Below are 27,879 nucleotides of genomic sequence, written 5' to 3'. Positions count from 1 at the left end.
AAAGTGATGAGCTCAGTCACTTCTTTTTTTGGACATGGAGGGAATAAACAATTTATAGAAGGTAATGTAACCCGTGTTCAAACTTCGTTTTTCTGGTAAGGAAAAGAATCAAAAGCTATTGCTCTGCATTCTGAGAGAAGCATTTCATACCCTGAGTTTTTTAATACCCTGTTTTTGTACCTGTTCTAGTTTGAACTGCCAGCTAAGGTGAACAAGAGGTGAAGTATTGTGCTCTGTGCCATGGCGGTCATGTACCCTTTTGTATTGCCAAACGCTTAATTGCTGTATCCTAGGACCATGGTTTCTAGTGGTTACATCAGACTTGTGACTGATGATATCTTGTAGTTGGCTAATGCACTCAGGTCCATTTGTAACTGTTTTATACGGCTGCAATCCCACTCAGACTAACAAGAGCTTTCTACTGTGTTATGCTAGTCATGTACTTTTGTAAGGAAGTTTCATTGCGTTTCTGTTGCTCGGATCTTTAGAGTTATTCAGGTTTTCCTGTATCATATGTCTGTAGAGGAAGATCAGTATATTTCCTGGATTTGACTTGAGGATTTCTATTGATATTCTGTTCAATTTATTGTTGTGCGAAGGTCGTTATTAAGAATATAAAATAAGATTGGTTTCTTAGCTGATAATTAAATGCCATTAGCAACATCCTCCTAATTGGTAGTCACTTTTTCATTTCAACACATTTTTATTTATTTCACTGTGGACTTCAGTTATTCTGGTAATTCCAGTCTTTTCCAGTTTGACATGTTATGTGGTACTGCATCAAATGCTGAAGGCTGGATGGCTCTGTTCTCTCTTTCTTAGAAAGTATACTGAAATAGAGAAAGATCCAGCTGATTTGTTACAATACATTTAAAATAATTCTGGGTATTTTTGCTGTTTTTCTGTATTTCCATCAAACCAGGGGAAGTAAACTAAGTGAAAGATACTTTGGTAGTAAAGTATGAGTGATGCGTAGGCTTCCAAAGTGAGAATGCAAATGTGTTTTGCTTTTTAGTTAAGAGGATGTGAGAGTAAGTTCCTGCCCAGTCTAAGCAAACATCTACTGCTGTATTGTGTTTACCCTGAAACAAGGACATACTCTTGTGTTTTCATATGTAAGGTATTGCAAAGCATTAGCAAGAAGGCACTGAGAACATGTGTAACAAACTTTTTGAAGTAAAGTCCTTAAGGATATTTAAAAAGACCCAAACCAACAGCCAGAAAATAACCTGAATTACAGCTACGCTGTTCTGTGAGATTTCTGTAACAGGAAAAAACATGTATTTGTGGCTAGTGAAACATGATTCTCAGTTTCTCCTTTTACCACGTGAAAGCGATGATTCAGATCTATACCTTACAGGTTCATAAATCTTGTTATAGATGCGTGCAGGTCTTGCAGAATCTCATGTTCAAGTTGAGATCAGTCATGACTAATGAGAAAAGGTTTGTTTTTTTTCTGTTCTGTTTTCTGATACCGAGCTGTTTTCTGTTGAGGTCTCAGCAGTTTGAAGCTATCTAAACCAGACCAAAACGGTGGACTAACAAAGTGTGCTTTAGAGCTTTTCTGGCAGGGTGAACTGTGCTCATCATCCATACACTAGAAGTCTTAATGATACTGCTTATGTCTCATGGTTTCTTAAATAACTTCAGTTACATAGCAGTCATGATTTCCATTCTAGCTGTAGAACTGTGACTTTGTGGGTTTTTTGCACATACAAGCACGAATGTAGTTTTTTTCAACTTAAATTGTCAGCATTTGTGGCTTTTGTTGAGTATTTTAGTGTAGCTAATTCACTTTCCTTATTGCTTTGCCTTGAGATATGGGAAGATGAACAGGCACACCTGCTGGCTGTCTGTAATTATGTGCTTGTGATGTCTTTGCAATATTGATCGACACTTTTAACATTTACTAAAATGAGCTGGGAATGCCAACGCTGACTAATGAAGCGAGCTGGCCGACTCTGTTCCCCTCTGGTGAACCCGGCGTATAGAAATGTTCTCAGTTCTGCTTCTCGTCCTTTTCAGTGTCCAGTGGAAAATATTTTTTTTTTCCTCTGCTTGTTTGTATGGATTTTCTGGATGCTTCTAGACAATCTGTGCTGACAGGCATTTTTCTCCTTGCTTACATCACTTCTGTAGCCTAGGATTTTTCTCTCAAATTCAGTACTTAAAAAGCAAAATATTTTTGTGGAAAATAAAGTTACATACAGATTGAATACATAAATATTAGGTGCTTCGCTAGTGTCTGATAAGGTGAAGTGGTGAGAAAGAAAATGGTCAGAAAAGTGGACGGAATGAAAAAATAACAAAATTATGAAGTTGTTCATTCCTTACACTGGCATCAGAAGTCTGATAGCTCTTGCTTCCCAGGTAAAAGCATAAATGTTGTAGTATGAGAAGAAATTTCTTTGAGCTCCAGTTAAAATATAGCTGTTGTTTATGAGATGAGACAGTTTTATTTACTGGCAGAAGGATAAAGGTGAAATGCTAATTGCTCTAGCTCCCCGGTGTGACTAACCTCATAGAACCTGTATTACTCTGATGTTCAACCTTTTCTGGGATGGCATTTTTGGGGAACATTAAGGATGTAAAATTTTCATAGGAGGTGTTAACATCATCAGATTATGGATCATTTGTTCTGTATGTGGCTTTATATCCTGCAAGCTTTATAAAGGTTTTCTAGCTCCTGATTACTAATTACTAGCTTAAAGACTTAAACACTGTTTCCAACAGAGCACATTTTCCTTGGGACAACTATTGTTATTGCTGAGACAGCATGTACAGTCTGTTTGATTTTTTTTTTTAACGTGGCAAAGTATGTAGTTTATTCTGCACATTCATCATCATTTTAGCAGATCACCATTAAAATGCACAGTTAGGTTTATCGCTGTCATTGATTTTATGATGTGATCAAGATTTTTTTCTGTTGAGGTTAAGTGGTATGTGCAGCATTGATTCACTTAGTTATCTAGAGGTCAACAAGTTCCAAACTTCCAAAGCAAGCCAGTGCTTGACTTAGTTTAATTGCATGTTAATATGAACTTCTAAAACCAAATGTAGTTTTGCTTTTTTGACTACGACCTGTTGAATTTTGCAGGAACAGTGGACTGTAAGTTCAGCTGGGTCTGAATTCAATAATTTACTAGTTACTGGAAGGGGAGGAGGGAGTGCTGAACATGAAGGGTGGTTTGCTACCTTAGGTAGCTGCTATTTTAGTCATTACTTGAAACTCAGTATGCATAATCTTTGAGAAATTATTTCCTGGATCAATTTAAATCAAGGAATACAGCCATATATTTAAGTTGAGGATAGCAGCCTGCATGTCTGAATTTAAACTGCAAAAGCAAACTGGTTAATAGCACTTGCTCCTCCTGTGCTGGTGTGTTCTGCAGTTCCTGGAAAATGACATGATCTTGATAATGGAGAAAAATTGCGCACTGCTCATTTTGAGTTTGGTGGTGTTTTCCTCAGTCCTCTCTGCCTTTTCTCCTCAGACTGACTGCTGGGTTCATAATGTCGCTTAAGGTCTGGGAAAGTGCCTGAAAAACACTGAAACTCTGCTTAGGACATTACCTGTATTTTTCTTGAATGTTTTTTTCTGTAGATACATACTTCAAGCAGCATTTGGCTTTTACGGTAGCTATTTAAATACTAATTTTCTAGCCTATTTTACATTTGAAAGTTGTATGAGTAAAGAGATGCTCTTAACACAGAGTGTTAAAATGGAAGAAAAAAAATTTGGATTAGGTAGATTGACCTGTGAGTAAGGAATTGCTGAATCAGTTCCCACCCTGCTCTTTCATGATGGTTTGCTATTGCTAACTTTCACATTTTGTCTCCTTAAAAAACTGCTTTCTGGTACAGATTTGGAAACTGTCAAATGTGAAAGTAATGTTGGCTTGGGAACTGGTGTACCCTTTAGCAGGAATTATTTATATAGCCCCAAAATACAGAATTATTCCCTAATGTAGCTCTGGGGGCAAATTTTTCCAATTTGTAGCGCAATTCCCCAAATAACCAGTACTTAATGACAGCATTGATTGTTGTTTCTTTATTTTCCCAGGTCAGTATTTTGTCTTCTGCCTTTCCTGAGTAGAGTTGTGTTGCATTGTTAGTGAGAGAATCTTGTTTTTTGAAAGGAAGGCTAGTACAGTGACGGTGGCCCCACCTGGAACCAGGAGGCATTTTCTGTAGAATTTTTTTGGTGAAGAAGCTCCGTACCTGACATTACTTTGGGCATGGGGGGGCTTCGGTCTGTTTTGTTGAATGTAGTCTGCTTTAAATTCTTTTACAGACATCAGTTTTTTGGGTGAACTTTTTACTAAGTGTGAAGTTACAGTGCTGATGAATATTAAAGATGTGTTTATGGCTTACATTAGGAATTTATATCTTTGCATGTAATCACTTAGTCTGTTTTTTGTGGATTCCTCCTTTGAGTGGAAATATTAATAGTATTGTGGCATGTGAGAGCATTGTTGCAATGGTGTGAAATCATGGAAGACCTAAATCTACTTCCTGGCCTTTGTAAAATTTTTCCATATGTGCATTAGTCAAATAAAAATACTCCACCAAGTTTGTGATGCTTCCAAAATACAGCATAGTGGATTTGCATAGATGCGTGCTAGACATTGCCTTCCTCTAATCTTCTTGTAAAGGGTCTGTCCCTTTCCAAGAATAGGCTTTTGGAAATGAGAAGCGAGAGCAATGCAGTGCAGAAGTGTGATACACCACCGGTATTGTGGAAGATTTGGGAAGTCTGTTTAGTGGCTTTTCTGGTGATTGCTGGCAGTAGAAATCCTTCTGTTCACGCATTGTCTAAACTATTTTTCCCAGCCAGATGTGAGATTTTTTTTTTAAAATTAAAACTGAACTTTGGTATAAAGTGGCTGTGACTAGCGATGTCTTAAACTCGGGTGAATTTTACTACAATATCTTATTTATTGGTTACAAATCCAGCAAGCTGAAGAATCTAATATCTTCATCTTTTTCCTTGAATATTGAAGGGTAGAATTAATCCTGTTCTTGGTCTTTTATCAAGCCAGGGATTTATTTCTGCTCAGGGAACCTCCTCATAGGCTGGGCTGCATGCATGCCGTGTTGCTTGAGTTAGTACTTTGTGGATCACTTAAAAGGCTGGATTTCAAACATGGCTTATATATGTAGAAATGAACACTGAGTATGAAACGAAACGGGCAAAAGAAAAGGTTCCAGATAATCTTGTGTTCACTACTATCAGTTCACTAAGATGATCAAGTGAAGCAGTCTTTATAATTGCTGATTTCATCAGCAATTTAAGTTATTTTCTTTTCAAAAAGTAGATGGACCTTAAAGTACGTGGAAGAGATCTGTTGTTTCAGTGATCTAACAATTCTTAAACTTAAAACCAAAGCTAGTGCGAGGAGAGAACAAACATTGATAATTTTTAAGCTTAAAGGTTCAGCATCACTTACCAGTTAACTTATATCTAAACTGTAATCCCTAAACATTGGGACAATAAGGCTGGTAATCATCTGTAATGTGTGAAGGTACTGTGGTTACCAACATATGCAAATAGACCTGACTTTATTTTTTTTCTCCAATTTGTTTTTCTGCTATGCTAATACTGATGCTACCAACCTGGAGCTGGGAGTTCTTGCTGCTAAGGATTTGGGTTGCTCAGTGCTGTGATACAGTCAAAAGTTTAATCCGTGATTTAGGGTTGTTGAGTGTCACTGGAATAGAAGTTATTTACCAGGCTCTGATAACTTGCTGCGAATTCACTATGTTGCTGCAATTTTAGTCATTATTGGTAACATTTAATTTCTGACGTGTCAGGAGGAAGCACTGATGAATCAAAAAATATCTTGTTTAAAGAAATCTTAACTAGATGCGGGAGTGAAAAGCAGTAGTTTCTAAGTTGTGTAACTGGAAATGTCTGCAACAGTGTCACTTTGTGTTTAAGAAGTAGTTTGGTTTTTAATAAAGGCCTTTGTGTATCCATGGGCTGGGAGCGATGAGAGGCAGCTTAAAGGTAAACTGTTCATTGAGAGAAATAATTGAGAATCTGGTCTTAAAAGAACTATTTCTAGGCCAGAGCTAAGTGATACTTGTTTTGTTGTCCAGTAGTCAGCTGTGATCTGCTAAGTATATTTCTGTGAGGTGATTTCTAAATACATCGGTTTATTTTTGCATTCTGTACTTGCTTAGCTATTTACTTTCAATAGAAGTAAATTTATAATATACTGGATGTTTGTGTGAAACCCTGCTGCTGAGGAGATGGAAGCAAATTTAAGCAGTAAGCTGGTAAATCTAGTAACAGTATAGTATTTAAAATTGCACACTTGTGTATAAGTTTAATTCAGACTTTGTTTTACTATGCAACAGGTCCTCCTGTACTTAGCAGTGGGGTTAAGAAGTCCTGGGCGTTAAAAAATGCAAACCCCCAAACCACCCAAACTCAAAAAGCCTTGTTTCCTGAATGTCTCTGCATACTGCCTAATAATTGTGCATGTTTTACTGTGTTTCAACCAAGAAATTTTCATGTCTTCTCATCTTTATGCCATTTTAAGCAGAGAAGTTTTCCATTAGAAAGGAGAGAAATTTTGTAACAGTCTAAAAAGCTCTTGGTTTTGAACTGCTTTAGGGGAGAGCCACAGGTACATGCAACGTTTTAAACTGCGCCAGGCGGCTTGAAATCGGCATTAGTTGCAGTGAGTTTCTGGGAGTTGCAGGAGAAAAATTTCTCTAGTTCTTTCCAGATCCACGGAATAGGGATTTTTGGTGGTGGGTTTTTTTTTCTTTCTGTTTTTTCTTGGTTAAATCTGTGTATACATTTCATTGTCTGGGCTGGGTGAGAGTATCTCTGTTGATGTTTTGTACTGGCTGGTGTGATAGTTCCACGCGTTTGAAATAGTTGGCCCACCATGTCTTACAGTCCTCTGTAAAGTGGACTTAGTGGAAATTTTAGTCTGTGTGTTCTAGTTGCTGTATTCTTCCTAGTCTGTTTTGGGATGGTTGTAGGAAAAATAGAGAAAATGGTCAAATGGACAACCCCAAAGAAAGTGCTCTGTCTGTTTTCAGTCAGGCTGTGTTTTCATAGCAGTCCCAACTGCTTTTTGCAGTTCGGTGGTGTGGTACCTCAGCCGTTCTCTAGAAGAACCGCATCTGAGTTCTAAGTCCTGTTGGAGATGCGTGTGCCCTTTTCTGCACAGCTACTCTCTGAAGAGCAGTTTGAATGTTCCAGGCAAAGCTAGTGTTTTGGATTTGTTTATTCTTAAGGACTTGTTCCTAAAGATGAGGATTTCTTTAATAGCTTCATGAAAATATTTAGGTTAGATGCAAATTATAGCAACCTTAAACCTAATTTGCAGTATATTCTGCAAAGTCATTTTATTTCTCCCTTCCTCCCTCCAAAGCAAAGAAAAACTCTTGCTTAGTGATTGTCGTGCCTGAAACCACAGAGCTTTTTGCACAGAAAAGTCCTCTGGTAATACCAAGTGTGGGGACGTCTCTGTAATTCCAGCAGAGATCAGCCAGCAGTTGGTACAACGGATGTGACGGTTTCTGAGTTGGTAAAAGGAAAAGTTATCTACTTCCAGCAGTTGCAAGGCCGGCATCTGCATGGGTAATAAAAAGAAACTTCCACGGTGTTCTGCCAAAAGAGCTTTCTATGCAAAGCAGCCAGAATGATCCACTTCTCTTTTTTAGCAACTGAGATGCTTACAGCAAAGGCTTAGATGCCAATAGCCGTGAAGGAAGCTAGGTTATGAATTTAAGGGACACCAGTACCACCTCTGGATGTGTTATTGTTTGTGGTACAAATAAACCAGCTCCTTCTGCTTAGCTTTTAGTGTGGGGCAAGAGTGTCCGCAAAGTAGCAGAGGTACCACAACATCTAATTTTTTTAGTAGTTACTTGCCAGTGGGAGAATGGTATTGGGAGTTCACTCCAGTATGAACCCCTTATCAAGATCCAGCTGTTCACCTTTTTTCTCCTTTGGTGCTGGCACTAGTAGTAAGCTGAATTGGAGACCTGATCTGACTAAAGAAGTTACTTATGCTAATCTTTATTATAGCTGCTGGTGTAGGGAGGGGGAGGATGAGGTGTGAGTGGGTGGAATGGTCCCTCTTGGCAGCGGTGTAGATTTATGCTAGACTAGATCTTGTATCTACAGTTCATGATTTTGAGTTATCTCAAACAACATTTAATGGGTTGCTTTTTTTTCACAGGAAAAGCTTGCGTAAAACTATTTGGTACTTGTGGTAGCTCAAGGGTTTACAACTACTTTTTTAATGCCTTGTGAAAATTACATGGCAAGTCATCGAGTTAATGGCATTTTCACTTTAAAAGTTTTTTGGATTTTAATCTAGGTGTCATATCTGAAAAGCCTGCCCCCAGGTACTGTGCAAGAGTTTTGTGATGTGCGGAGAGGGGCTTTTACATGGAAAAAGATGTCTGTCATTAGGATATGCATTTGTTTGTTTCTTACTGTCTCATGACTGCTGGAATGTTTGAATTACTCCAAGCCCATAAATTCTCCTAAACCATTACAGTAAATTGTCTTTGTGTGTGTGTGTGTATATATATATATACTTATGTCTTCAATGTTTGTTTAAATAAATTAATAACGCATATGTTTTTAAAACATATTTATAATTCCATTGACACTGCTATCTTTATCTTTTAAATTTCTTTTTAGCCTTAGTTTTGTGTGAGCTGCCTGTTCCTTTTCTCTGTCTCTGCAGAAGGATTTTTATCTTGTCTAGCTGTACTGATTGAGGTCCTCTTTGGTTGTGGCAAACTGATCTTTGACCTGGAGAAGCAAACAAATCTACTTCTAAAAATACGATCTTTGGGATCTGTCCCAGTTATAAAATGCCCCTTTCCAGTAGGGCATTATCTGACCATGTAACAGTGCCAATTCCTGCAAATGTTGCTCAACGTGTGAAGACCTTATTGTCTAATGTTTAAACAAATGTAATAGCATCATAAATAAAATTTATTCTGTAGGGTAAACTGTTGTCTTTCGTGCTAGGATAAAGTTCCATAAAGGAAAAAAGCCATAAAGTGTTATCTGGCTTTATCTGTGTCCCTTAAGTATTTCATACAAGATACTTATCTCCTTTAAGGTTAGCAATTTTTTTCTCTCCCCAGATATTAAAAGGTATTAAGAAATTAATAAATATTCTTTTGCCTTGCCTGTGGCATGGTGTAGGAGACTGCAGGTATGATTCTTCTCAAAACAAGTGTGTTTTGGTTTCTAGTGGTGACTAGGCTTTTTGAGACTCGCAGCTTTTTATTAGAAATCTGTCTCTCATCAGTTCCCAAATTCTCCCCTTTGGTTTGCTTGGTTCATTTTGTCCCTGTTGTAATTAAAGGCAGGGGCTAGGTTTTCTCTTGGAGTTGAGCTTCTTCGCACTGCAAACTAGATGTACTTAGTTGGATGCTTAATTATACAGACTAATGGCTTGATGTTTCCTATTTTGATGGGGTTAGAGCAAGAGGGTAGTGCATGTCTGTATACTGCTCACACGTTTTCTCCATTGAGGATGCATGGATAAATGTATTATTAAATGCCATGCTATGATGGAAACTAGTTAAAGGGAGAGGGAACCTGAGTTTTGCTCCGATGCCACGTAAGAATCATGACATGTATCTTGTAAAGCCTGCAGATGGACAACCACTAGTCCAGCTCTCTAAAATAAGTATTTTAAGGGGCCACCCTGGTCTAGCTCCTTGCTGTCTCTCTTGTCACAGTGCAGGACTGCTTGGATACTGTTGCTAGTGTGGTGATTTTGGTCTGCCCAATGTGGAAAGAGCGAGCTAATTTCTCTGTCTGTTAATGCTCAACCTCTGACTTAACCTCTTTCCCTTCTGAGCTTTTATACGAGCGCTTTTTTCCTCCAGTCCTTTGTAGTAATCCAGATGCTCGTGTTCTTTTCCTCCTACACAGCAGATGGAGATGGCATAAGCCTTTTGATGACTGCTTCCTTCTTTTTACATAAGTTTTACGAGCTGGTGAGTTCGTTAGTTGGACGTGGTAGAGCTCGTAAGCCCTGTCCAGCAGGTGGTGCATCGTTACCTCGCCAAGAGCTGTAAATATTTTAGGGATTTTTTTTCAGTCTTTAGTCTGGGAGGTGAGCTTTACCGCATGGTTATAGGAAAGGGGAAGGCAGATCCTTCATATGTTTGTCATGATGAATCTGTTTCATTTTAGCCAAAGAAAACCTATTCAGAGTTTATGTTAATTACCGAAATGTTGTGCTATTCCAAACAGTAAGAAAGCAACGCAGAGGTAATTTTGCCAGTTGAATGGTGAATTTCTGCTTTCCTGAATGTTGTTCTAGGCTTGTAGCTCATATGAAAAATACTTGTAAAATTTGGCATGAGTTAGATGGTCATCTTCCACACTCCAAGAAGGCTTAAGTAGGTTAGCAGCTTGCTTTCTCTGTTCCAGTATCGCCTGTCTAGTAAAGGACAGTTTTTGGCTTGCTAACTGTTTTACTATTCATCATTTTAACCTTATTGAAAAGTTCTTACCCCATTGAGGTGAATGAGACCGTTTTTTCCACTTCACTGCGGACTTGGGCCTACGTAAATTCATCTGTTTTACATTTATTTCTTAATTTGGATTTTTTTATTTCGCAACTTGGAGCTCCATTTCACAACCACAAGGCTTGGAGGCGTATTTTGATGGGTCCTGTAAAATAGCGATATAGAAAATTTTTAATAAAAGAAGGGGGAGAACCTTAGTCTCTGCCTAGTGATTTGGGTAGTTGCATGAGAATGTTAATTGTTCTGTGTGTATGACAGATCTTATTGAGGAGGTAAAATAGAATGTGGCAGTTAGTTAAATTGCTTTTGGCTTCTCATTTTTTAGGAATATCTTGGTGGACAAGCCCAATGATCAGTCCTCAAGATGGTCTTCAGAAAGCAATTATCCTCCCCAGGTAAGCGTCTGAATCTCTGCAACAGTTACGGCTGTGTTGTACAACTTAATATATATTGGAGTTTTGGTTTTTTTTTTTTAAATGTAGGCTGCTACTATTTATATTGACAGTCTTTATAGGCTACTTTCTCTCCGTAAAATGTGGATTGTTGTGTTGGTACGTTAGGTATTTACATTTCCAGCAATTTATTTATGATCTTTCAAGAAGTGCTTCTTTGCCGGGGAAGTTTCACGTTTCATCCTTGACAATTGTGGTGGTACTGGAAATAATCTAACCTTATGGTTAGATTAAGCTGCTAATGAGGCATGCAGGTCCCCCTTTGTCAGCACTACTGGAAACTGTTGTAGATTGCTGGCCCGGAATCCTAGATCTAAGGAGCTTGTGTTTGTTTCTCCTAATAGCACATTTAGAAATGTAGAGTCTGTTTAGAGAGACGTGAATGTCACCTCTTCTGCTGCTTAATCACCTTATTAAAAAAAGATTTGTATTGATTTTAGCATCTAATTTGCTTTTCACTATTTACTAGTTTGTTAGATTACCCAGAAAAAATATGCTTATCCTTTTACTTTTTTTTCTCCAATAAATGTGTTATCCTTCTCTTTATGCTAGATCTATACCTTATTACTCTAGTACTGTTTGATCAGCTTCTGTATCTTACGCTGCTTGCTTTAAATTGTTTTGTTTAAAACGCTGATGCACAGCGGAGTGTGTTGCGCAGTATCTCGCATTTAAAGTTCTGCTTATCTACTTACATAATCCAAGTATTCCTCATGAGTTAAGTCTCACAGAATTTTTCTCTAGGTAATTCTTGCTACTTTACTTGGAAGGTGTGTTAAAAATCTAGACTGGCAACTCCTTATAGCAGCAGGTCATTGCATCCAGCTGAAAGGCTTTCATCTTGATTTTCATAAGTGTTCTGTACTGTTGTGTCTGTAAAAGTGGGGTTTTTTTAGGAGGAGATGGAAAAGTATTCTGTTTATACCATTAATGTGTTTCATAAACCTGCTTGTGAAGACTAATACTTTGTGATCCCCTTGATGCCTCTGTGCATCTACTGCTCTTTTAATTTGTTTTTTTTACATATATACGTTTTGATAGACAGCATAGGAATTTATCCCATAGCCTGAAGCAGTTTTAGTCTATCTAGGAACTATTGATTGCAGGGTAATGAGCATGTATTGTATGCCAGTCTGTGCCATCTTTCCTTTCATGCAGGAAGCACATGTTTTTCTTAGGACTTTGTTGTTCACAAGGCAGGGTTGGCTTCTGGTGTAGCTTTGGACTGGGTTTTTCACCTGAGATGCTTGTAGTTCTTGCTAAGAGTTGCTTTTTCATTTTCTGAGCCATCCTGAATAATTTGTGCTTTTAAAAACCTGGTTCTGGAATGGGAATACATCTCTTGTAACTGGATGCTTTAGAATACTCCCAACGTATGCTTAAAGCTGACAAGCTGTGATACAAGTTATATTCAAGCATGTACATTAAGCAGGGAATAATTAGTGACTTCTCTACAAACCACATGAGCTTGTTGAAGAGATGTCTTCCAACAATTTTATGTGTATTGATCATGGCCTGAATGAAGATGCTGTTGCAGAACTACTGAACTAACCCTGGAGAATTGGGCACTTCCCCACATAAGTCATTTAAACCAAACTTTTGATATGAGAGAGATGAATTACCATTATCATAGATCTGTATCTATACATCTTATGTGTCTCTCGCCTTTCTCTGTGTCTCTCGTCTCTCATGCAAAAAGTCTTCCTACTGGCGATTGAGACTGGCAAGACAATATTTGAGTTCTATTCTGTGATATTTAAAGACAAAACCAACAGAAAACCTGGCTGCCTAAGTGGGAAAGGCCATCCTTCTGGATTCCTCTTGCTTCAATCACTGTATCCAATAGTGAAAATATAAAATACTGTGCAGTGGCTCATGTATTGAGCAAGCCCAATCCTGAGTGTGAGAGATAATGTATTAACAGTGTCTCTAATATGTACTTTAGCTAATTCTCATGCTTCTAACCTGAGTGTTTAATTATTCATGTGAAGCATTTTTTTACAGTGTAACTTCCCTGTTGAAAAATTAACTGGAAGAGGAAATGGGAAATTAAAATTTGCAGAGGCCTGTGTGCAAAGAATGTTGTTTGTTATTTTGGTTTATATAGAAGCAAACAGTTCCAAATTGTGTTGTCTCACGTTTGACAAAAGAGCTTCAGATTTGGCTATGTTTGCTCAAAATAGCTAGTTCTTGCACCTTGCCCGTTGAAAGACTGCCAACTTTTAATGCAGTTAAAACTTCTATACAGGTTTTCTGCTTCCTTGTTCTTGCAGATGGCTGAATTTTTTAAGGCAGATTCTTAGCTTGGAAAACTTCAGTTGAAATAGCAGTTGACTGAATTATAAGTGCGGTGGGGAGAGAAGTTGGGGGGAAATTACTTGCTTTATGTTAGAAGTTGAATATTTCATATTCCAAAGAATGAGGATATATACACATAACTTTTAATCCCCAAAATAAATGTCATGTCTCCTATGGAAAATGAAGTTGCAAAGCATTTTATGGATTGTGTGTTGGCATTACTTCATTTAAAAATTGGTCGTTTTTGCAGTGACGTGCTTGTTAAACTGTGTGGGCAGCCTTAACAGTCCGGGACAGGAAGTGAACTAAAACTTGGTAAAATAAAGCTTTCCTTGTTTCAAACTTTACTAGCTGAAACTAGGGCTCAGACACAACACAAGGACTAATGTCAGTCATGCTCACTGGAACATGCCATGAGATATTTTAATAAGCTGCAGCCCTAATCACTAGTGTTTCTCACCTTAGTGTAAAGGTTTAGTAATGACCTGCCAGGGTGGTGGTGCTGTGCTGGCTTAGAGTTAAAAATACACATCCCTAAACATTGAATTATTCCCTTCCCTTGGTGATGGAAACAAAAAACCTCTCCAGGCACCTTTTCTTTCAGAGCATTCCTCTTGCTATAGTGAGTCTGAATCAGAAGAACATAGGTAAAAATCTGAGAATGTGTTCAGTAGCTCAGTGAAGATCCATGCTTTGCAGTAAATGTGCCAGAGTCCGGATTAAACTTTTTGAAAAGGGAAAGAAAATGAAAGTGAAAGTCTAGACACTTGGAATGCTGCCATGTGACTATATTTAGTGAAGGGTTTGTCTACCTTTATGGGTGTGGTAGAGTTAAATAATTCTTGTGGCCATGAAGACCACCAGTTGGTTATGAATGAGTGCCAGTGAAAGGAAATACATATGGCAGCTGTTTTTCTGTTTATTAAACTAGATATCTTTCTTGAGTCTTGAAATAGAATGACCCAGAAATTATATATTCAATAACAAACCTGTTATGTAGTAACCTATTCAGGCAGAAGAGGGCTGATCGTTCTATTTTTAAACTAGTTCTAGGCTTACGTGGGAACTGTGAAGCAATAAGGCTGGTAACTTTGAAGACCATGGCCCTGGCATAAATGCTCGTCCTGATGGCTCCAGTGATGGTCTGACTTGGAAGACTGCATGCAGGAGAACATTTAATTCCCCTGACTGGCTTGATTAGTAATGCGTAGAACAAAAGGATAGATTTTTATTTACCCACAGGCTTAATTGCGAAAGCAGTGGGTAGGCTTGTGTAGTGGGCAAGGGCAGCCCCTGTTATTTTGTGTTTTTATTTTCACATGCAATACAAGTTTCACTACTCCCTAATAAAAAAATGCTTGAGCAGAGATGGTTAAAGAGAAAGAAATTAATAAAATACAATGTGACTCTAATGCACAGGCAGCTTACGTAGTGCAGTTTGGAATCTGGGCCAGCGTATTTGTGGAAATGTAAATTTTGAACAGTTAAAGAGCATATGTATAACGTTAGTGGCACTGTCCAAACAATTGGTTTCAGTTTTGCATCTGAGAAGACCAGTTTTCCTCTCTTGATTTCCATCCTGCTGTGTAGATTGTATCAGGAACTAATTTAAAGTACATTAATAAAATTTACACTCAGCTGTGTGATGCAGAAGCATGCATATGGTTGTCATCAAATGGTAGCACAGACCAGAGCTTCAAAAAAGTTTGGGATTTTGCTGCAGCTCCCAGTGTGACAGGACTGGATTTGCTTTTTTTGGGTGTACAGTAACAAGCTGTTGAGGTGCTGAAGTGCCATACGTGACTTCCTCTGCTCTTTGTGCACCTTCACTTACAAATGCATTTAATCATAAACCAGAAGTTTTACTCTTCTAATGTTTCATAGCATCTTTTTTTGTAAGTGGTGTAATTTGAGGCTTAACAATTAGGCTGAGGTTTTTGCAGTTACTCCAGTTAGTGTCTGTGTGCTGTGCCATGCCTCTAATGAACACACGCTTCAGTTTATAATTTGGATTTTTGGAATACTTCATGAATACTTGGACATTAAGTGTACTGATGTTACTTATAGCAGTAGGACAGAAAAGTGTCAAATATGTTGGTATATGTACTTGTTTGAAATCTCATGGACTTGTTCTTTTCAGGTTTAATAAATCACTTGATTTTATGTACACTTTTATCACGTCTTTCAAAGCTATAGAGAATAGCTTGTCACATCTAAAATCCTGGTAGCAGTCCAAAAATATCCATGCAGCCAGCTGTATGCAGCTCTTGAGGCAATATATTTTTTTCGACATCAGTGAGATTTGTAACCTGTTCCCACAATGGCAGCAGTGTGTGTGTTTATGTATAAACCCAAAAAGTACATCTATGTATGCGTATTTGTGTGTATATGTATTTAAAAAATACAAAAATGCATGTACAGGTATTGGGCCACAGGCTTTAAAGCAAACCTGTCTTTTGTTTCAGTCAGCAGAAGAATTCATGAAAAGGTTGTCTTTAGCTTTTATGCTTATATTTTCTGTAACATCCGCCTGACTCAGCAGGTGATGGGACGTGTGGAAGCAGGAAACAGGTCTGTGGAGTTCCTTCCCTGTTTGTAGGCTTAAGAAATCACTGCTAGCCATGGGAGTAATTGCCATGCCTTGCTCCCTTCTAGACATGTACGCAGAGATCAAGGATCTAACTGCAGCCCTGGTCTTCTCTAGGGTAATTTAGGGTAAGAATTGAATAATGCAGGATGACGTTTGCACCAAGCTTTTGCAAATCTTGCGTGGTACTTGAGAAAGTATGTCTTCGTGACCCAAGCATTAGGTTTGTGATTCCAGCAAGATTAAGAATCGCAGTTGCTGATGCTGGTAGTGCTAGCTTTGCTTTTTCAGCTTTGGGAGAAATCTGCGGGGAAGATACGATGGTGTAGGAGGAATTCTTAGACGTTGTTGTGTACTGTCTGTTCTGCATGGGAATTTTGGCAGTGGGCTGTGCCATGTATCAAGTACTGCCTTGCTCATTACAGGACTGTCCTTTTCCTCATCTCTTTCTTTCCTCTGCTTTAGAAAAATCTGTTTTCTGTATAGAAATTTGTTTTTTTCTGAAGTTTGGAAAGCACTTTGAGACAAAAGCATGGCTTACTGTTAGTTACACTAACAGTGGATTCTGACATTTAGGTGGATGGTGTTCTTCACAAAACTAAACATTTCTCATTTAAAAAAAAAAAAAAAAATCTAGAAAAGCACCAAAACAGTCTTCTGTTGTACGCTAGCAGTGCTGATACTGGTTTATTTTCTTCATTCTGAAAAAAATTGAGTTGCTGGAAACATCTTTGGCAGTAAATTTTCCACATTCTATTAGGTACCTACCCAGTCAGCATTATCTTCTGTAACCACTTTATGTACAAGTATTTCTTTTAAGCTGAGCTTTTTGTAGATGTAGTGAGGACCAGCTGTTGAGATCATGCGTTTATCCTGACGCTCTCTAAAACGATGTCAGTACTACTCCTAGATTCGGAATCAGTTTCTTTATAAGGCCACAACAGAAAGACTGAGAACTAAATGGATGGGAAAATTTGTTCAGCTTCTCAACCTGAAGATGCACTTCTAGGGTAAGATTGTCCTACTGATGGAGCTGTTCAGCACAAGCAGAGTGATGCTCACGGCACTTTATGGGGAGATACTAGTTTCTACTCAGGAACCATAGAAAGCAGTCGCATGCAAATACTAGATGTCGATGAAAGGCTCAAAATACTACGTCACGTCTGCTTTGGCAGTGCCGCTGCTTAGAGGAAAGGGCCACCAGCAGTGCCTGCAGTGGGAGGTGTCCGATAACACCTTACTGATCTGCTTGTACTGTAGCCTTGGATCACAGGGTTTTGCAACAAAATCCAGCATGATGAGAAATTTTGCTTCTGCACTTCGTCTCGTTTCTCTATTGTGTACTATTTTCGAGAAGTTAGGGAAGAGAATTAAACACATTATTTTCAGGTAGAAAACTCGATGTATTCTGCAAAAGAGGATGTCTCCGGTCTCACTCTAAGACCTGTTTTGTAGGGGCAAGTTAAATGAACTTGGTGCTCAATGGTCCCTGATGAATGGTGCAACTGCTTCTCTGCATACGCTTTTCAAGTGGAACAGATCTTGTCCTCCAGCGTTGCTGGTGAAGCTACTAGCTGGGGCCCGAATATAAATAATCTGAGTATTTATACACTGGGGGGGGGTGTGTGTGTGTGACATCTGTGTAAGGGGGGAGCAAATGTTCACAAGGGAGAACAGTTTCATTGTTCTATGTGTAAAGCCCCTTTATTGTCAGTTAAGTGGCTTGGTTTTATTTGGTATGGTTAATAAGCAGTTGGTTCCTATGTTAGCCACACATCAAACTTAGTCTGTGTTCAGTGGTTAAATAGTGTCAGCCCAGAGAGGAAAAGTAATTTGATGTTCTCTTAGCATGTGGAACATACTGTATTTATCTAATTGTGTATTCAGTTTAGGTTTCATTTCAGGCTGTAGTGGGCGTTTGAATCATCGTTCTCCGTAGTTTGATCCTATTTGCCAGATTTCAGGAAGTCTTGCATCCAGCTTGAAGGAATGCATGTAAGCCCTGAATAGAAATGCTAGGAATAGGTAGTTCAACCAAATCTTTTTCCTGGATAAACTGCTTTTAAAGTAATATTCCTAAAACCCCTTTGCTTCGTTCCAGGAACAAAGGAGAAAATATAATAACGGGGAGGGATCATCTTAACTTTCATCCCCTGACTTTGTAAACTGAATTTTTGAAGGCTGTAATGCTTCTCCCTTAGTCTGTTTTGCAGCCTTGGCTTTAATATTGAAATTCACTGTTCTCTCTTCTGCAGTATTTGATTCTGAAACTTGAGAGACCTGCCATAGTCCAGAGTATCACATTTGGCAAATACGAGAAAACGCATGTCTGCAATTTAAAGAAGTTTAAAGTCTTTGGTGGGATGAATGAGGAAAACATGACAGATCTCTTATCCAGGTAAGATGTGATTTCATCAGCTATGGTAATCATAAAGGCTGGACCAAAATGCTCTTCTCCTTCACTCCCAAGCAGACACATGGCTGACAGTGTAATAGAGCTGTGGTTGTGATCCTGCAATTAGCTGCCCTTGTGTTTATGGTCAGGTCAGAGAGCAGCAATCCCAACACTCGCTCCAGGAAGCCTTCCTTATCCTGCTCTAACCATAGAGGCTTTGTGGAGAGCGAACTCTTGGAGATTTGGAAGAGCTGAGAGCAGGGCGCAATGTTGTTGGATTGCGATTCCTTTCTTCTGTGTGCTTAAGGCACAAGAGAAACGATTCCCCGAGTGTGGGTAACTTAAAGTAGCTTTTAAAAACCCAAATAACCTGCCTGTGTCAAGGACCTGGTTGCAGCTGTAAAGGTCTGAACTAGTCAGCTGCTTTGCCTTTCTTCAAATGGGTAAATAAATGAAATAAGCAAATGGAAAACCTCTGTTTTTCTTTTTTCAGTTTGATTTGGTAGTTGTACTGATAGGGACTAAAGAAAGAGCCTTTTGGCTATTCAAGCTATCTAGAGCTTCCGAGTAGTTGCTAATGTAAATTTGCAAGGGCCTTTTAAGGAGCCTTCTGTTTCAGAAAGGGAAATGATATATAAATATCTAGGAGTACAGGAGAAATGAGTAGCAAGGACTAGTCTATTTTTGGAGGCCTACAGAAGGAAAGTCCACCTCCAGGGAATGTATGGGTGTACGTTATCTGTAGGCAAGCAGAATAGCCATGGAGAAACATGGGAAGTTCTTTGTTGCAGATATCCTTCAAGACTGTATAGAAACTAGCCACAACCGTTCCCGCCCTTTCGCCCTCTTTAGATAGACCAGTCTTGCAATTTGACTTTATTGTTCCTAGAATTATGGGGGAGGAGGTCTTAGTAGCATACTAATTATTGATATCAATGTCATTTCATTTGTACTGAAGTTTAATTAAAAAATTCTTATTTTTGGGACCTGTGCTTGAACCTTCAGTAAAAATGGACTTAAAATTTGTGATAAATTATACTAAATATTTGATATTTTTATAAAGTGATGCCCGTAAATGAATCACAAAGCACTTTGGCAGTGTGATAATTCTGAGAGCTGGTCCATCTCCCTCTTAAAAATGGAAGAGTGCGGTTCAGGCCAATCTCTTGCTGAAGTTGCAGGGTTACAGGCGTAGGCAAGCAGCATTGATCGGATGGCAGTTCCCTCCTGAAACCACTAGCCAGTGCTGCCTCCCAGGGAGATAAGATGGTGGATAGCAGTCCAGGCATTGGTCCAGCATGCGTACTTATGATTCATAGTGATATGAAACAAGCTTCGCATTTCAGGCATGACCTAGATTGCGTTTATTAGCTAGTCCTAAAATACAAGGTAAGATTTAGTAACCTTATTTATTTTTTCCCACAGTGGCTTAAAGAATGATTATAACAAAGAAACATTCACCTTGAAGCATAAAATTGATGAACAGATGTTCCCCTGTCGATTCATTAAGATAGGTAAATGCATTTTTTCAGCATTCTGAGTAGAAAATAATCTCTTCTTATACTTGTGCCAGTCTTGGCACTTGTGACTTCATTGTACTCAGGCAAAGTATCCACAATAGCTGTTCCATTTCATGATCTTTTAGGCTGGTTAGATTGGAACACAGTGAAGTCCTGTTACTAAGAAATAATAGCTTCATAATTTAAATTCTGGGGAATAAAAGTGAAATACAGTCATTTTAAGAAATACAGTTGTTGAGTCAACTAATTGCTGGAGAAGCTGCTTACTGTCCTACTATAAATTGCTGTATAGAACTTAAAATCATTAAGCTAAATACTGGTAAAAGTTTTGGGGTTGACAACCCTAGAGTTTGAAAAAGGTTGAATTCTTTTTGTTCTCACGCTTATGAGACAGAGCAACAGCAGAAGCCTTCCTTGTTCTCTTCCTGCTACTCTAATCAGTACGTCTCATCTCTGGCTAAAGGTGACATCCAGGGGCAAGGAATTACACCCCGTGATGTCTAGTCTTGTTTCTCTGGTGAAGTTTGCTAAAATGGGTGCTAACGAAGGCCAGTTACTGTGACTTGTGATGGGAGCAGGTGAGGATCTCTCTTCCTTGCTTCGTGCAGGCCAGAGAAAACAAGGGTCTTACAGTGGCTGTCAGTGATGCTGGTTGGATTTAATCTAAGAATTTAAGGTCTTTCAGCTTTTTGTATCTTTGTAGCTTTTTTTTTCAATAAATTTATCTTCCCCTTCCTGCCTACTGAGATAGTGAAAGAATGACAGGTTTTAAACTAACTGTTGAAAGTTAAAAATAGAACAAGGAGGTAGTCGCTGAAAAATGAGGTAAGATTCTGTTGACTAATTTAGATGAATTTAGGAGTGTTTTGAAGTGTTGGGTAATTCCTTTGCCAAGACTTGGATGATAGTGGCTGTGTAGGGGCTCCTCTCAGAGCCCTTTGCGCTAGTGTCTGCTACACAGCTTTCTGAATCTCATGTTTGCCTGAGGAATTGAAAGTTTCAGGCTAGGAATCAAAAAAGTCATTTGTGTGCCAGAAACAGTGGTAATTCCCATTCTTAGAGAAGTAGAGAAATTGGTTGTTCATTGGGTTTTTTTGGCTGCTACTTTTGGAAGCATCTGTAACACTTGGCTTTAGGAAACCTCAAGAGGAGTAGAGGAATAGTTAGAGTTAAAGGTTGACTACATCAGGAAAGTTAAATTGATTTTTTTTTTTTTTCTCTTAATGTATTCTGAAGCTTCCCACAGCAGTTTTTTGGGAAATGTTATTTTTTCATTGGCTAAAAACCAGCAAGTAGTTACTGGAGGGCTAAAGGGGCAAATGGAAAGATTGCTAGCTACTTCTCTGGATGTGTAAATTGTATTCCAGCAAAATGTGTTCTGATGTTATAAAGTGTGGCAGTAAGTTGGAGCTTGTTAGGAAAATGAAATGCTGATTAATTCCTACTACCAGGATTTTTTCTGTGACGTAGTGTTAATAGTTACATGACTTATTTTGTTGGGATGGGTTCCTCACATAGCAAGAAGCATTCTGTGTTATATACATTAATATTAATTTGTATTTAACTACGACTTGCTCACTAGTTATGGTTAGAGATGAGTTTTCCCTTTTAGCTGTGTCTATAGCTTTTTGTTTCTTGCAGGTATCTTCTATGAAGAAATTCCTGTGCTAGTACAGAAATGAAGATTATCTTTTCACCAAAACCTATTAAAACCTTTAGTTGATGGCTAGCGTCATTTTGTTTATGAAGTTGTGAGAGTGTTTTTTGCTGTAAAACAACTGCAAAATGATGTTACGAAATTCTGTTATTTTTCAGATTCACAGCTTGAATATGTTTTCAGTTTGTTAAAATTTCCAAGCTGCTAGCCAAAGTAACTCAAAATTTGAAATACCATGCTGTGTTCCTTGTAATACTGCCAGTAAACATGAGGCCCAAATCTGCCCTTTTGGACTCTGAGACTGACACCGCAAAAGTTACTGTTATCAGTGAGGTTTGTGTATTTGGGGAAGGCCTCAATTCGTTCAGCAGTGACTTGCATCAGGCATTTGCTTTATAATTCTGCAGATAAACAGACTGGCTGATACACCACTCTTAATAACCCAACAGTGAGGTTTACATGGGAGGAACGTGACATGGGTACATCTGTGAGAGGGGAGAATACTTCCTACAGCTTCCATTGCTCACATGTTAGAGGAAGTTTCAGACTCGTAGAAAGCAGAAAAATTAACTTCTCTCTCCTTTTGTCAAGAAAAGACTTGCACGTCTTTTAATTGAATTAGTTCAACTTCAGTTCCTTAGTGCTGAAATGCCCAGTTGTGCAGGCTTTTGACCTACTTGACAAGTAATTTTTACATTTCATGTAGCACCTCATTAAAGAACTTGGGAGGGGGAAGAAGATATTTATCTGGACAAAATAATGAAGAATAGTCATAGAATGCTTTGGGTTGGAAGGGACCTTAAAGATCATCTAGTTCCAACCCCCCTGCCATGGGCAGGGACACCCTCCACTAGACCATCTTTTTAATGTCTGTGAGCTGTTGTTTCTGGCTCTGTTTTTGTGGTTACTCCAGAGATTTTTTTGTATTGTGTCCTTGAAAGCAGGTGGTGGTGTAAAAACTGCTGTGAAAGAGCTCGAAGAAATGCCTGGTGTAATTCTCATGTCAGTTTGTTACTAGCATGGGAGTTATTAACTAGGCTTCGAGATTATTAAGCTTTGGTGTAATAGAAATGAGCAATACTTTTTTCTTTTTAAATGGATGTTTCCAGTGTTAAATGTTTATCTGCATTTTTCCAAACATGAACTGTTTGTGTGTCTGCTGCCTGTAGATGAGGGACATGGAAATTAGCTTGAAAGAGGTATTTGAGATTATTGTACTGACATTATTTTACTGAGTTTAATGCCTCTGCCAACTGTCCTCTCTAGTATACAGGGTTGCAGTCCTTGTTGGCGCATAGCTTCTGATTATTGAGAAATATCCCCTAAAATTATCCTTGTGTGGCTAAAGAACTGTGTAAGTGACCTAAATACCTTCTGCTTCTGTTGAAGGGATATTGATTTTTTTGTTTAAATTACTGTTTTTTATTACTGCTTGGCACCTCACTGTGGAGTGACAGTTCAGCTGATCTGAACAGTTAGATGTGTTTCAGGGCGGATTGTAGTACCTGCAGCAAAAAACCATGCTGAGATGGCTATATGGTAAAAATTGGAGAAACAACTGTAGCTTTAGGCTTCAGATTCAACACCTTTAATGGTAGCGTATTTCCACCTCAAAAGGATGTATATGTGTGTGTGGAAACAATATAGCAAACAGTGGATAGCATGAGATGTGGCCTCTGCAGCTGTGTTTCAGGGTAGGGTATTCATTGAATTTGAGAGTAGGATGTTTCTCAGCTATGGCAGAAGCTCAAGTAGGTTTGTGTCTACCTTGGCTGCGGTGTGAAATTGAAAGTGGTTGAAGGGGAGGACATATGAAAACCAGCCACTGGGAGACATGAGAAAAGAAACAGGAGTTGGACCCAGGAGGGCTTATATCCACACCCAGCATCCTAGACTGCTGTTACCTCCAAACCTTGTGCAAAAATAAAAATGAGATTTGTGTGTTACACTGACAAGTAATGCTTATCACTGTTTGTGTGACTGTTGCTACTTCCATATTGCGCTTAGTGTCTCTGTTCCAGGTCTAAGTTAGATTGTGGGTGCTCTAAAAGCAGATTTGTCTTAAGAGCTAAGCAGACCTGTGGAGGCCTCAAAAAGGAGAGGGCAGAGGAAAGGATGAGAGGAGTCGCCTTCGTGTAGTCCAGGAGCCAGGGAAGAGGTGCAAAAATGGGGAGATGATCCAGCAGAATGCTTAGTCTTTGGACGAAGGGAGTAGAGATCACGTTGCAGTTCCAACTCTTAAGCTTTCTTTTCCTACTCCTGTGGAGTAGTTTAAAAAGATGAAATTCTGTTTTCCTTGCCTGTGCAGCACTGTATTCCTTATACAACTTAATGTCTGTTTTCCTTAAATTAGATGATTGCACCATGAAAAATCTTGATGTTTAAATCACCATTTCTGGTGTTTTGTTTCCTTCTTGTAAACAAGACTGTTGAAAGTTAACTGGGGGGGAGGGGTGTTAGCAAGTTGTTGGCTTTGTTTTTTTTGTTGTTGTTGTTTTTATTTTTTGTGGTGATAGCTACCCAGAATTCTTATGCACATCTTGATATGTCTTACAGTCTGTAGTTGGCTACCAAGATAAGAGGGTGAAATGTTAACTTTTTCCAGGAGAAGTTGGTATAAGTTCTGAGAACTGCTAAAAAGAAATAGAGGTGGACCTCTCTGCTTTGGAATGAGATGGGAAGGTGTTAATACTTAAGTTTGGTTTTTCACCCAATGAACTCAGTATTATGAAATTGGCCTCAAGTTTACCATCAGGAAGTTTATGGTCTTGGTCCATTTGAGGTGGTCTGTGGTTTGGTTCAGTGTAAGAAGCTGATGGATAGGTTTTGATTCTTTATAGCTGAGCAAATACCGAATTTAACTTCAGTTTGGTCTTGGTCTGTGTTTGGGTCTGAGGAAAAATCAAAGATGACATTTTACATTTTACTCTTGTGGTATTTTGTCAGTCTGCCACCTTACTAGGTGGGATACCCAGGATTGAACTTATCCATGTATTTGGATTTAAAAGCAGTAATGTTTTATGACATTAAGGTACCGTATTGGCAGCACTCATCTTGTGCAGAGGACAAAAACTAAACAGGAAGGAAGTTTCTTGGGCAGAGTGTATGCAATGTGGACGGAAGACAGGTAACTTGGTTTTCTTGACCAGTTGATTTCTCTCCTGTCTCCACAAACATGCACCTACTAGGAACTGCTCCAAAAACATCTCACTGTGTATGCTGAACAGCCAACTAGAAAGAAACTGTTTGAACGGGATGATTTGAGAGCTGTAATGTATAAAGTACCTACTTATGGATATTAAAATCAGTTCGAATTGCATATTCAAAGTCTTTTTGGATCTTTCTAAAAATCTCTTCTTCTGATGACTGTTCCCAGAAGTTGTCACAAGTATTTACCAATAGGTTCATAGAAACACCCTTTAAAATGTAGAAAATCATGTGTTTGAACATATGCTTTGTGCCCAAACACACTGCAGAAAATGATAGGTCTAGCTTGTTTGAAATGTAAATACTTAAGAAACTTTAACAGCTCAGGAACAACTTGAAGAGAAATTTTGGTATTTGTTTCCTCAAGGAGTAGGTCAGAAAACCCGTAGTTCAACAAGTTAATATCAGTGGTATTTTATAGTGGTTTGAAAGACAACAAGCAATTTCTCTGTGGCAAAAATAGTTTCTGTGGAAGGGAGGAAATAGTGGACAACATGCTGTTGCTGGTAACAACTCATTCATCTCTAATAGTATCTTTTCCTGTTTATCAGTTACGGTCAAATAAAAAAGAAACAAAAGTATTTGAAGTGAAACCACTTGATTTCACTGCAGTTTTAAGGAGTCAGAGTTCACACAAGTTTTCTGGGGATTGGAGTTGCTATGAAAAGCAAAACCAAGTCTTAACTTGCAGGTTAATCAGTAGATCAGTGCAAGACCACAGATGTTAACACAGAGTGGTAGAGAAGCCTTAGGTGAGAGGCTGCAGTGTGTTTCATGGATCATTTAATATTTTAAGTATGTTAAGTTTGTTCTAATACACAGATAAAACAGTATTAGCCAAAAAGCTGCACGGATTTAAGCTTTTTTTTTTTTAAAAAGATACAGTATTTAAACTGGAAACTGACAGTTTTCCCTCCCTCCCTCCTCCACAACTTGCAGATGTTACTAATTTTGTAAAATTTAAAATATCCAAGCTTCTTGTCTTCGCCATTAGGGAAAATAATTGTTGCTGACAAATGTGGAAATAAGTGTACTATGAGGAGCAAATACTGTCGCTAGTATGCTCGTGATTCTCATCCATGTCAAAGCTTGTTGCCTCTTTGAGCTGTTTTAAATGATAGTATTTTTGCTCTTTTGCTTAAAGCAAGCTTCTGCTTTGTAATGATCTGCTGTGTTAATGTTGCTTGGCACAGGTTGCTTTAAATGACAACTTTAACGTGACGTATTTGGTAATTTTTCTAAGCTTAATTAAACAAACTAGAACTTAAGTCACATTGGAAATACTGAATTTTGTGTAACCTTTAAAAACGTTCTGTTTAAATAGTACTATGTATAGCCTGATGAGACTAATGCAGTGGTTGCTGATATTTATGCATTCTTTTTTTTCCTTTCCCTTTCTTCTCCAGTTCCACTCTTATCCTGGGGACCTAGCTTCAATTTTAGTATCTGGTATGTTGAACTTAATGGCATTGATGATCCAGATGTGGTCCAACCGTGCCTCAACTGGTACAGCAAGGTAGGCCTGCATTTTAGATGCCTGTTTGTTTGAAGATTTGGAGTCTCAGAATCTTGTGAAACTTCTCTTACTGGAATTACGTGACCTTTTCATTCCTTGAATATCAGCTATTAAAACAACAAACACGCATAGTTAAAACTCAAACCATATGGCTGAGTTTGACTCTTAAGTGAATCTTTTTTAATTGTATCTACTTCTTCTCTTTAAAAAAAAAAAAAAAAAAAAAAAAAAAAACAAAACCAAAAAACCCAACAAAACCAAACCCCCCAAAAATCTCAAAACCACCACTGGAGGGGAAAAAAAAAAACCTGCTAGGTAGATATCACAAGAAAAACATAAAAGAAAGGAACACCGAGTCAAAAGGGACAGTATTAGTAAAATAGTTTTTGTATTGGAAGAGAAATGAATCTTAACAAAGCAGATTCCATTTCTCCCTCCTCTTGCCTCTTGATTAGTCATTGTTTTACCATACCAATCCTTTTGTAGAGCTATATGTGAGCCTGGAGCCTTTTGGGTTACATATGCAGCTTTTGTTACAGGGTATAAAAATGAGCTTGTTTTAAAGAGAATCCAGGTTGGTGTCTTTCCTGTTGCAGCTCCTTGTGCTTGTGATGTTTTCTTCTTAGTCTTTTTGCTGAATACTCCGGAACAGAGGGGAGCTGATGCCACTGGACTATGAGATGAGATGATTTATACCACTTGTCACTTTGATAGACAGAAAGTTCAAAGGTTTCTAAACATTATTTCTATAAACTGTATTAAATAGAGTACAACAGATGCCTCTCCTGTGGGAGGGAAGTGCATATTGACAACCAGAATTCATTTTGTTGCTGCTTTTTATGCATAGATCTTCTGGAACAATTCGTGAAATTCATGTTGTGTTACAGAGAAGACATCCTTCCCAGCTGAATAAAACTGGGTAGTGGAGCAGTGTATCTCTGCTTCCAGAAGGAAAAACTTAAAAGGAGATAAAAATTGTGCATGTAGTACTGAGGCTCCCTCACCAGTTCATGGGTTTGCCACTATGGTAAAGAAACCTTGTGGTCATGCTGTCTGGCTCATATATGGTTATACCAACATCACAAGTTTCTTCATGGAGCATTTAAAAATAGTACTAAAAGTCACAGTGGAAGTTGTCTGTAGCGGCTTTATGATTAAAGTGGTATTGTGGTCATTAGCCTGCTGATTACTGATGTCCAGTTCTGAAAAGTCCAGTTGGCTGCTGATGGTTTTTGGTTTTCTGTGCACATGGTGGTGTCTCTGGCATTTTTGACCAGTTGCTGCAATTGGGAAGCTCTGCCTTTTTTTTTTTTTTTTTTTTTTTTGGGTCAGGAGCTGATGATGATGTCAGCATCTGTTTTGTTCCATCTTATCTCATGGAATTGACACTTTTCATGGTCAGCATGTATGTAGTGACATCTTCTTCAGGGGGTGCCAGCATTGTTCTTCTAAAGCTTAGAGCCCTAAAACATCAAGACAGAGACTTAGTCATGATTGTTTGGGCTCTACAAGGATCAGTTGCCAAAGTTTTGGTGATGAGTGTGTGTCTCAATGCTGTTCTCTCTCTCAGTCCTGAGAGGGCTCTGTTGCTGGATCTGTGTAGGAGGATATATGCGCTGACCCATATTTGGGGAAAGGCAGAAAGGTTGACCTGTTTCTTCCAGTTCTTTGAGATGATGTGACTATTTTCATGGATGTTCTTGGAAGTCTCAAA

The 27,879-nt window shown here is 38.5% G+C and overlaps 1 protein-coding gene across 8 annotated transcripts in view; it reads left to right on the top strand.

Annotated features, from left to right (window-relative positions):
* Positions 1-27,879, top strand: part of MKLN1 (muskelin 1) — a 97,345-nt gene that overhangs the window by 3,682 nt on the left and 65,784 nt on the right. For 2 of the 8 annotated variants that reach the window (XM_075758536.1, XM_075758619.1), the window contains exons 1-2: positions 18,135-18,268; positions 26,056-26,165. Coding sequence is in view for 6 of the 8 variants with exons in the window: in XM_075758008.1 (XP_075614123.1) it covers positions 10,859-10,928; positions 18,126-18,268; positions 19,691-19,779; positions 26,056-26,165 (412 nt within the window). In the remaining 2 variants the exon portion in view is untranslated. Of the gene's footprint in view, positions 1-5,959; positions 6,011-9,883; positions 9,997-10,858; positions 10,929-18,125; positions 18,269-19,690; positions 19,780-20,270; positions 20,364-26,055; positions 26,166-27,879 lie in introns of those variants that run through there. The other 6 variants (XM_075758100.1, XM_075758188.1, XM_075758008.1 and 3 more) reach the window with 6 other exon arrangements.

Source organism: Balearica regulorum, chromosome 1 (assembly GCF_011004875.1).
Source record: "Balearica regulorum gibbericeps isolate bBalReg1 chromosome 1, bBalReg1.pri, whole genome shotgun sequence".
Classification (NCBI taxonomy): domain Eukaryota; kingdom Metazoa; phylum Chordata; class Aves; order Gruiformes; family Gruidae; genus Balearica; species Balearica regulorum.
This window is presented reverse-complemented; position numbering and strand designations above follow the sequence as displayed.